This window comes from Trachymyrmex cornetzi, unplaced genomic scaffold (assembly GCF_001594075.2).
Source record: "Trachymyrmex cornetzi isolate Tcor2-1 unplaced genomic scaffold, Tcor1.1 scaffold332, whole genome shotgun sequence".
In the NCBI taxonomy this organism is placed as follows: Eukaryota; Metazoa; Arthropoda; class Insecta; order Hymenoptera; family Formicidae; genus Trachymyrmex; species Trachymyrmex cornetzi.
The window spans coordinates 29457-41367 of NW_017298026.1; the positions used below are offsets into that span (position 1 = coordinate 29457).

General features: G+C 34.8%; 1 protein-coding gene across 1 annotated transcript; it reads right to left on the reverse strand.

The window, feature by feature from the left end:
* Window positions 1–5689: 5689 nt before the first annotated feature.
* Window positions 5690–11362, reverse strand: LOC108762994 (uncharacterized). Its single transcript, XM_018510278.1, has 4 exons — window positions 10977–11362; window positions 10667–10928; window positions 9362–10561; window positions 5690–6409 (listed from the first exon to the last, which is right to left on the reverse strand). Exons 1-4 carry the CDS (start codon window positions 11360–11362, stop codon window positions 5690–5692), a joined length of 2568 nt encoding a protein of 855 aa, XP_018365780.1.
* Between the last annotated feature and the right edge of the window lie 549 nt (window positions 11363–11911).

Here is an 11911-nt window from a genome sequence, read left to right on the forward strand (position 1 = left end):
ATGTATTAATAGAATTATCATTGTTTGAATTTTGAAAATTGTTCTCATATAAATTCTTTCTTCTAGCAAGACATTTGATTCTTTTGTTAATGGTGTTAAAGATTAAGTCTAATGGATAGCCGTTGTCTAGTAAGGTACTAATCATCATTTCTATGTTCTTATTATGAAATTCTGGATGTGCGAGAAATAGAATTCTGTCAAGTAGGCCGATAATAACACCTTTTTTATGTTCAATCGGATGATTCGAATGAAAACTAAGATAGCGTTCAGAATTCGTCGGTTTTTTATAATTGTTAAATCTAATCTGTCCTTCCTTAACATACACAGTCACATCTAGAAAATTTATCGCACCTTTATAATTCCGTTCGCAAGTAAATGTAATCCTGTCATGAAAAGAGTTAAATTTATCTAATGTCTCGTTGATTTGATTTTTTGGAATTGCAAGAATAATATCATCCACATATCTATAATATAGTGGAATGTTAAAATTTAATTTAGAAATCACATCTTTCTCCAGGTCCCGTAATACAATATCAGCTAAAATGGGAGATAGAGGAGAACCCATAGGCATGCCAAAAATTTGCTTAAAGGAAACATTGTCAAATTTGAAATATGTGGAGTTAAATATTAATGAAATGGCTTTAAGAAATTCGTCCTTTGGTATTTTAGTGTTCGTTGAGATGGAATTCCATCTTTCGTCAATGCTTTTTATCACTAATTCTTCCAGAATATTTGTATACATCGATACAATATCGAACGATAAAATTTCATATTCCTCGTTAATAGACGATCCATTAATTTTGTTAACGAAATCAAAACTATTTTTTATATGACTAAATTCTTTTTTTAAACTTTTATCAATAATATTTTTTATGAACGAAGCAAGTGAATATAAAGGACTGTTTATGCAACTTATAATTATTCTCAATGGATTACCCTCTTTATGTACCTTTGGCAGTCCATAAGTCCTCGGTACATTTCCATCAGTAACATTTAGCATTCTATATACAGATTGATCAATATAATTAAATTTTTTCCACCTACTCAAAAGTTTGTGAGTCTGATTCGTCATCATTGTTGTCGGATCTTTGTTAATTTTAATGTAAGTATTTATATCAGATAACAATTCGTTCATTTTTTCTTTGTAATCGCTCACATTCATTATTACCGTCGAATTTCCCTTATCCGCCCTAGTGAATAGTAATTCCGGATGAGAATCAATAAATGTTTTTGTAGCAATCATTCCTTTTATTAATGTGCTTTCTTCTGAATTAGTTTTAATATTATCATATAGGTTACTTTTTAAAACGTGAATAGCATCATTTCTTATGGAGTTACGTGTATTTTCGTCTAATTTAGTAATATTATATTCAATTTGTTTTACAAACTCAATGTTAATTTTATCTTTATTAATTAAATTGTTCGGTAGATTGAATTTATGTCCCAATTGTAAAATAGTTAGTATATTTTCAGGAATGTGTAAATTACTCAGATTTATTATCCAGTTTTTGTTAATATTATTGATATTATAATTCTCCTCAAAATTGATTGGATTAATATAAGTTTGAAATATTGTATTCTCTTTAGAATTATCATTCACTTGAGTGGTTATTTTTTTAATATGAGATGGAGTGAATTTACCATTAAATTCAGAAGAGTTCGACCATAAAATATTGAAATCTATGGGTTTGATTCTTTCCTTCCTTAATAGAGATGTTGAAGTTCTTAAATTTATTAACTTTTTATTAATACTATTGTATTCTTTGAACCATAGTTTGTTAAAAGTACTTTCCTGTCTACTAAAAAAGGAAAAAGCAACCCGACTAGGTAAAGAACTAGTAATTCGCCTATTTAATTTGAATATCTCATTTTTAATCTGAGCGAGTTGTCTATAAGCATCTTGAATCTCCCATATGATTAATTTATTAATAAAATTGAGTTTTATGCGTTCAAATTTATGAAGAGAAGAGTTAGTACAAATATTCGTTTGATAATTTACAATCTTTTTTAGATGTTGCGGTATTAATGCTTTATTTTTGCAAGTTTTAAGAAAATAAATTCGCAGTTTTAAGTTCATATTCGTGCGTAGTAATTTAATAAATCTTTTTAAGTCAAGACACACAATAATCCCAAAATAGAACCTAATATAATTAAAATACGATAAATTTGACCGCATGTTAATGCCTGCGTCTAAATAAACAATCTAGGATAGATACGTGGTACGAATGTAAGACAATATAATTATAAAGGCATATGACCACGAACGCCTGTTATCGTTGGCTTAAAATTATTATATTTAATAAAGTACAATTAATAGACGTTTCGGTCTTCAATGACACCTTCTTCAGCATTCATATAAATTAAAAGTAATACGCATAATTATAACATAATTTAAGACTTAAAATTAGATTTGTAACAAATATCAGTATTATTTTTTTGCTATTATAAAATTTCGTCAATACTTTACTCGCAAAAGTTTTTATCCCCTCTCTTCTCTTTCCTTACTAGATGTGATTTTTATTCTCCTTTAAACGCAATAGTTCCGTATCAGTTTGTTAGTATGAGCAGATCTTGGAACGTAACCACGAACAATTGTGTAAGCAAATTCTCTCGATGTATGTCCACACAAAAGTTCCAGTTTCTATTAAATAATATATGCAATTATAAATTAATCAATACAATACGTTTTTAATTAGTTATCTTATAAATATTAGAAATAACTCAATCGGATTTAATTTAATAAAATATAATTAAACAGTCAAATCGAAAAACACAAAATAGTAATCTTATACAAATATGTAAGCAATTTTTTTTTCCCCCTATGATTCAACAAAAGATCCCATTTTTATTAAATATTATATACAATTGTAATCTAATTAATAACGTGCATCGTGTATTGAACAAATTAGTTATCTTATAAAATGTTAGAGTTACTACGTCGGATTTAATTTAATACATTATGATTAAATAATCTAGTCAATAAATACAAAAAATAGTTGTCTTATAACAATAATCGGAACACGTAGTCAGATTCAATTTCATACAATGTAATTAAATAATCTAGTTAACAATAGTCAAAAGATTAAAATGATACCAATAGTTTTAATATAAATAATTATTTTACTTGAATACCTGTGTCGAAGAAGAGATAATTTGCAATCAAGAACGTGGAAAACTCATGTGATACCAACTAATGCTAAAAACGTTATATTAACTTCTGTACAATTCTGACAGTTTATATACATTTACTGAGTTAGCGGTGGAAAGTTCTGGAATCATGTAGAGGACGATACGTTTAATAACGGAAAGTATGCTTCGGATAACTTTTCAGTGTCGTTTTGTTTATTGATTCCTTATAAACTTTCTTCGCTTTGATTGGATTATATTTTAATCTAAAAGAGTAATCCTATCTCAACGAAGAAAACTTTGTACGACTGCAAAATGAATATTCTGCTAAATGCCATTGACTTATGCCCGTATTCATACACGGAGAGAATTTTCTCTTAGAATTTAACCTGAAAATCATGATAATAGTGGGACAACATAGTATTTCAAAGAATTGTATATGAGTTTCTTTAATTTACTAATATGCGTCTAATAAGATATATAATATAATTTTATTAATTTTACTAAAGAGTATATTAAAATTTCAATATTTAAAAATATGTTACGCAGTTTATGATTCTTTATTATTTTAAACGAATAGATGCTAAGTAGTCATGAATATATAAAATAGCTTATACAATTTTTACCATACAGCATGATATTTTTAATCTGATTTAGTCGCTTATAATTTTACCGTATAACATAGTAGTAATTGATCGACTGTAATCGATATTTATCGGTTATTTTCGTTGTCGGGTGTGTCTCTAGCTACGCTAGAACTTACTCACTTCAAAACATTTTACAATCTGCATTATAATTTTTACTACATCATTTATAAAAAGTCTTGTATATTTCAAAAAATCTATCGTTACTGATAATATTTCATTATTGTCATGTTGTCCCAAGTTTATTACCAAACATGATGAAATTTGTAATGAATTTTGCGGTAAAAAATAACGAAAAATTCTCTCCGTGTAGGGTGCGTTCCGATATTCACTGCCAGTACTGAAAATCTGTAATATATGTAACGTATACTATAGATTTTCAGTATTGGCAGTGAATATCGGAACGCACCCATAGTCAGACGTTGTATTTAAGGCTTCCTTAAATTTATCTTTAGATGCTTTACGAATTATTTTATTAGCTACTGAACATCTAAAGATAAATTTAAGGAAGCCTTAAATACAAGGCCTGACTATAAATACGGGCATTATTATTACTTCTAAAAGTGTGTTACTTGTCTGAGCTTTAATACAGTTTTATCTTCATGCGTCTACAATACACGGAGTAAGAAGTAAGAGTAAGAAATTGACCAATCACAGTCGAATGTGAGAAGAATAATCGACTGTGATTGGTCAATTTCTTACTCTTACTTCTTACTCCGTGTATTGTAGACGGGCCTTTATGCAGAACGCATAGCAACTTAAGTGGGCTCTCAAAGGTTAAAAATTCCTTCAGTCATGAAAAATCATCAAGATGTCCACACCGATTTCCACGAACACATTACTTCTTTCAGGATCTCTTGAGACTGCACCAATACAAAGTATGTATATCTCTTGGTATTTAAAATATGGTATTCAAAATATCGGTTATCTAGTTATAAAATATTGGTTTTAATTTATAAAATTGAATTACTATTTCTTTTTTAGAATCACAAACTGTACAGTCAACTTCATTACTTTCGTCCTCGTTATCAAAGTCGCAAAGTGGCACCATCAAATTCTCTGTTAATATCTAATACAAATTCACCAAGTTATATGACTTCATCAGGTCCATCGAGCCCGGCTTCATCTACTCTATCATCTAGGAAGAGACGTAGTCGAAGCATATCAACAGAACCACAAGACGCTAAACGAATACGTGAAGAAGATAAATTCGACAATTTGTTGAACGAATTTATTCCACCGCGCAGTGAAAAACAGGTTTTCTGTAATTTCTTACAATCTAAACTAGAAAGATTAGGGAAACAAAATTATATGCGTATTACACATATCATAATGCAAGAAATTATGAAAATCGAATTAGAAGAATCCGAAAATCAATAATAATATTATAACACAAACTATAGAATCGAAGCCTTACACGGTCTAGCTGGATCTTAATGCTTGTATGATTCTTATGTGAATTTATATACTACGTATGTAGTCCCACAGAAACGCGCGCCGAAAAATTTCCGTATAAAATAATATTATACTATATTATACTATTTACTAATGTTATATGTAAGTAAATATTGTATTTTTTTTATAAACTTAAATTTATTTCGTATATATATTTTATGTAATGTAAGTACAAATCACATATTCAGATACATACAAGTTTCTTTAATCTCATCTTAGATCCCATTGCCACAAAACAGCTCAATATCGAGGATATCAATATTAATTACATAAGTAGATATGAATCATGTATTTTTTATATAAACTTAAATATATTTTGTATACGTGTGTGTGTGTGTGTGTGTGTGTGTGTGTGTGTGTGTGTGTGTGTGTGTGTGTGTGTGTGTGTGTGTGTGTGTGTGTGTGTGTGTGTGTGTGTGTGTGTGTGTGTGTGTGTTATTTTATAGAATATAAACACAAAGTATTTATATAAGTTTCTTTAATCTGTTAGACAATGTCCCATTGCCACGGAACAGCTCCAATATATCAAGGAAGTAGTTTTTAAAGTTCTCCCTCACAGTGGCTGCATTCCGAGCATGAGTGTTGCTTCCTACTCTTCTTATCGACTGGAGCCCATTTCGTATTTCTTGGCGCCATTCACCAAGACTTACTGTTCCATCCAACTGTATGGAGTCGGCAAAACCAGGCCTGCAGTACTGCGGTTTATCCATTAAAAAATTATGCAATACTATACAAGCTTTCACAATTTTTTCTGCCGTTTTTAATAATGTATTTATTGGTCCTTCAAAGATTCTCCATCGTGCCACCATTATGCCAAAGGTGTTTTCAATAATTCTTCGAGCTCTGCTCAAACGATAATTAAAAATTCGTTGATCATATGATATTGTTTTGCCTGGAAATGGTCTCATTGTATAATGGGTCAGTTGAAACGCCTCATCTGCCACCAATACATAAGGCATTGGATCTCCGTTCTCGATGATTGGGGAAGGTGAAGGTACATCAAGTTCATTATCAGCAAACATTTGTCCCATTAGAGAGTTCTTAAATACTCCTCTATCACTATGACGACCTTTAGCTCCAATGTCGACAAGAAGAAATCGATATGATGCTGAAGCCACTGCCATCAAATGTATACTGTGACTTCCCTTATAATTGTAAAACGTTGATCCAGATTTTGCTGGTGCCTAAAAATTAAAATATCATTTATTTATTATATTCACATCACGTGTATTAATAAAAGTTATGCTAATAAAAAATTTTGCTGCAATTTTTAGACATTTCTTAATAATTATGATAAAAAGCTATTTTATACACCATTTTATAATGTTAGATTATTATATTTATTTATTATTTATTACATTAATTATATTTACTTACTATTATATTTTATACGCTATTTTATACTATTTTATATACCTTTTTATATAATATATATATAATATATAATATATTTTTATATAATATACAAATACATATACCTTTACAACAATGCTTTCCATCCATCGCACCTATACAGTGTGGAAAGTTCCAGCGTGTATAAAATTCATTTGCAATTTTCTTCCAATTGTCTTTTGAAGGCGTAAACATTTCATTTTTCAACGCGTTCCATAAACACTCACATGTTTCCGCAATAATTGCTGAAGCAGTGCTATGTCCTACACGAAATGCGTAAGCAATTGAAGACATTTTATCTCCAGTGGCTAAGTATCTACATGTAGTTAAAAAAACTAATTAATATATTTAATACAATTAGTTCTTAATAATTATTAACATTGTACATCTTTCATAAACTTACCTTAATGTCAAATATAGTCTTGTGCGAGGACAAATGGGTTTTCTAAAATTTGTTTGAGTTTTTTGTAATGCAGGTCCACAAATTGCGAGTAGTTCGTTAAAGACATTGACAGTCATACGGCAATAATTAAAATGTGAATCTACGTCCAAAAGTCGCATCTCATTAATCAGATGTTCACCATCTCCTTGTTCATTCCGACGTTGATTTATCGGACGAACCCACCATCGTCGTTGTCGTACCGATAAATTAAAATCATTTTGTTGTGCCTGGCGTTTAAGATGCCAAGCGCTTAATACAAAGAGACGATTTTGATGGTAATTCATACCGAACTGTTTTCTTTGCGCATAAAGATACAACAATGTTAAAAAACGTCTCTGTTTTTTATATATGTCCGTAACTGATTGCATAATAAGCTATATTCATAGAACAAATGTAACTGAGGTTAAATTATTAATTTTAGGTTAATCACTTTATTTCGTAAATTTATAATACTTACAGTATATACATATATTTTAAATGTATATGAATAAAAATAACTTTTCAATGTATAATTGATTATATTTTTGTATTAATAAATACTTTCGTATTGTATTAAAAATAATTGCGCGTCGCTTGTCGCGTTCACTAGAACCAGTATGAACTAGTATGAACGGACAAAATTAAAATCTTGCGAGGTCATCGCGCATCGCTCATCGTGTCCAGTGTGCAGTAGCCATAACAGTGATGAGTTGCGGTACCATATATTTCCTATAATGTATAGGCACATTTTTTGTTATAAAGAGCAATGAATGTATTTATTATAAATTTTAAAACTACTTGTTAATCTCGTTATTAAGCGTCATTTTTATATCACATATGATGTACGTGCTTGATTAATATTATTAATCAAACGACAATAGCATCATTTTTTTATATTACATATGATGTACGTGCTTGATTAATAATAATAATAATATTAATAATATTAATCAAGCATGTATATCATATGTGATATAAAAATGACGCTACTTTCCCGTTAATTAATAATATTAATCAAACACGTACATCATATGTGATATAAAAATGACGCTATTGTCGCTTGATTAATATTATTAATCAAGCACGTATAATACATCATATGTGATATACGTGCTTGAAAAACATCTTATCTATTATTAGTCCTTGATTATTATTCACTTGAAATTACTATATAAATCACAAAGTTCTTGGAATAATTTCAGTATAAGGCATAAATAGCAAGAATAACGAATAATTCAAGTGTAAAGTCAAAATCACACAGTGCAAATCATTAAAATGGTACAAATGAATCCTGCAAATATTCTCAATATGTTAATTATCCTTTTTCAAATTTCAAAAATTCCGGAAACACCTGTAAATGATAAAGAAATTGCATTACGCGATGTGGTAAAGGATATTATACACTCTTCAATGAATGAAATGACATGTGATATTCATATTGATACTACGTTAGAATTTGAAAATTATTGGGAATCAAACTTAGATGCAGATTTTGTCGACGATTATGAAATAGAAATACTTGAAGAAGATGAAGACGATGATCAAGCAGAAGTTAGTTGTATTTCAGAAGAACATGAAATTGTTAATGATGGCTATAAGAGAAGCGCTATTGAACTTTGGAAAAGTACAAAAAAGGGACGGTATTCCTTATCAACGGTTGTATAGTTTTGAGGCACGCGCGGCGTTGCACGTGCACAGATTCCATTTTCTTCCGTGGTAGCTTTCCAGCGGAAATTACGGCCGAGAGGGCCGGTTATCCTCTCTCTATTTAATTCGGTGCACTCTTTAGCTTCGGAACACGGTTCGAGTGCATCTCGGACAGCGTACGTGTACAAGACCTTCGCGTAAACGATGTGGCAGGCGAGAGCGTGCGTCACGGTCGATAGTTGAGATCAATCTGGTCGTGCAACGCGTTATCGGGCGCACGCAGGATCTACGCGATATGACGCAGGAAATAGACCGCGTTAGTCGGCGCTGGGGCGATCCCGATTGACCACGACTCGATTGGACACCACCAATCACAGCGACCGGTGCTTAGGAGCTTTGTAGTCTCAAGCGCTGTGAGTGGCTCGTGTCCAATTGAGCCATGCCCAACTGGGTGCCACCCGTCGGCGCTCGAGCCAATCATGAGCGCCAGAATTGCCAACTTAGTCAGCAGCCGCACAAACGATCCCCTGGAACACTGAACCGTGGCCGAGCGGGCCACGCCGTCGGATCTCGCATGGATCTCTCGCACGCGTCCCAGGATCCATTGTAGGGGCGCCGTGTTTGGTTGCCTTATGAGGACGAGCTGATTAGGCAGCAGCTGCGCGCCTTCGCTAACCTTCCACTTAGAACGTTGCTGCAATGATTGTAAATACTCTGTGCTCCAGCGACGCCAGAAGTGCTGCAGAATCTGATGAATCCTCTGCCAACGGAGCAATCGATTCTCCGGAACGTCGTCTAAGTCCCTGGAAGGAAAACTGTTCAGTGCCGTGCCGATCAGAAAATGTCCTGGGGTTAGGTGTGACATGTCGTTAGGGTCCGAGCTCATGGCCGTAATAGGTCGCGAATTAAGAATGGCTTCTGTCTCGCATAGGATAGTTTGAAGCTCCTCGAATGTTAAGTGAGCTCCATCGACAACCCGAGTCATGTGTAATTTCGCGGATTTAACCGCTGCCTCCCATAATCCCCCGAAGTGAGGAGCATTCGGCGGAATGAAACTCCAAGAAATTTGTTGATCATGTAAAAATTGACTGATCTGACCCCGCGCCTTAGCCTGAACGTAGAATTCGTGCAACTCTTGGAGCTGCTTATTAGCGCCAACAAAGTTATTTCCATTGTCGGAAAACATGTGGACTGGTTTGCCCCTGCGTGAGATAAAACGCTTGAATGCGTCCAAGAAGGCATCAATGGCCAGGTCACTCACTACCTCGATGTGTACCGCTTTGGGTACAAAGCAGACGAATATGGCTATATATGCCTTGTGGTTTTTAGAATTTCGTCTTTTTCCCTCTCTTATAGCGAACGGGCCGGCGTAGTCGACCCCGCAGCGCGAGAAGGGACGCGACACCGTAGTGCGGCCAGCCGGGAGCGGGGCCATTATGGTTTGCGAGTGCCGTGGGTTGGCCTTGAAGCAAATTACGCACTTTTGTATGATCTTGCGCGTATTTGACCGTAAAGATAGTGGCCAAAATGTTTGGCGGACCGCGGCCATAGTGGCCTGCGGACCAGCGTGAAGGTTACGAGCGTATTCCCGACTTATTAAGAGCCGAGTTAGATTGTGGCCGCCAGGAAGCAGAATGGGATGACGTGAGTCAAAGGGAAGCTGAGAATTTCGCAATCTGCCCCCCACTCTTATTAAACCTTTTTCATCCATGAAGGGCGAAAGAGACAGCAATCTGTTCGATTGCGGGATAGTCTCTCCCCTGCGTAAAGACTCCTGTTCAATGGGAAATTCCTGCCTCTGTACATCCTTGCAAATGACCTTCAAGGCATGCGATAACTCGTTGGGAGTGATGAATTCAGATGGCGACGCGGGGCGCTAAGATTTAGAAAATCGCAAACAGTACGCTATTACCCGACATATCCTGTTCACACTAGAAAACCTGCTTAGGAGGTCGTTGATGAGGGACGTATCGGGCCGTACGGTGGCGGCGACTGCCGTTTTCCGCAGCTCAGGAAGATTTTCCTCTAATCGCGCAAATGTCCCCGTGGGCCAAAGGTCATCGTTCGTTTGCAGGAAGGGCGGCCCGTGCCACCACAAGCTCAAATCGGCTAACTCGCCGGGGCCTAATCCACGCGAAAAAATGTCGGCCGGGTTTTGGGATGATGCCACGTGACGCCAATCCTTGCTTTCGGTGAGGCACTGGATCTTGCCGACTCTATTGGCCACAAAGACGGACCACTTTCTGGAAGATGAAGATATCCAGCTTAGGGTAATTGTCGAGTCAGACTACAGTACCTTAGGAAGATAGGGAACGCCTAATGAATCGTGAACCTTCGAGATTAATCGGGCTAAGAGTAATACTGCTGAGAGCTCGAGTCTCGGTAACGTTGTGGCTTTGAGAGGGGCAACCCGAGACTTTGAACAGAGCAAATCAGAGTGATGTTCCCCCGGGGCCACCTTGGTGCGAATGTACACACAGGCACTATAAGCGTTTTGACTCGCGTCGCAAAACCCGTGGATCTGAACAAAGCGTGAGTTGGATTCGGGCCTGACCCCCCGCGGCATTTGTATTCGATTTAAATCGTATAGTTGCGCTCTAAATTTTACCCATCGCGAATGAATATGTTGTGGAATCGACTCGTCCCAATGAACGCCGGACTGCCAAAGCTCTTGCATGATGAGCTTGGCAACGACGCACAGTGGCGCGCCGGGTGATTTTTTTCATCAACAACGATTTCCTCAGCAACGGCTCGACCGATTTAGATTAAACAAAAACGAGCTTAAAGGGGACAAAATTACCAAAAAAACTATGCAGGCCGAATTTTAAATTTTTGCGCCATTTTTAATTATTATTTAAACAAAAGAATGGAATATTTCGTGAAACCGTTAATCTATTGAAGCATATCACTTTCTCTACATGTAAAACAGCTAAAATTTTCTACCCGGGGGTTTTTGAGGTCACTGATTACGAATCTGATCTTAGATTATCAAAATTCAAACTGGCGGATCCAAAATGGTCGACCGAAATGTAAAAAGTTAATTGATCGAGATGAAACTGGGCACTCGGGGGTTTTCGGGGTCACTGATTACCAGGGAATGGAAGTAACTCGTTACTTGTAACGAAGTTACAGTTACAAGTTATTTTTTTGGTAACTTTACTAGTAACTGCGTTACTTTTTTTCTTTGGTAACTGTAACGGTAACGAAGTTACATTTTTTTGGTAAC

Coding starts and splice junctions, on each gene's coding strand:
- LOC108762994 (XM_018510278.1), bottom strand. CDS start 11,362: ATGCAAGAGCTTTGGCAGTCCGGCGTTCATTGGGACGAGTCGATTCCA. Junction 10,929..10,976: donor CCCTATCTTCCTAAGGTACT/GTAGTCTGACTC, acceptor TTCATCTTCCAG/AAAGTGGTCCGTCTTTGTGG. Junction 6,410..9,361: donor AGCAACGTTCTAAGTGGAAG/GTTAGCGAAGGC, acceptor TTTAATTTTTAG/GCACCAGCAAAATCTGGATC.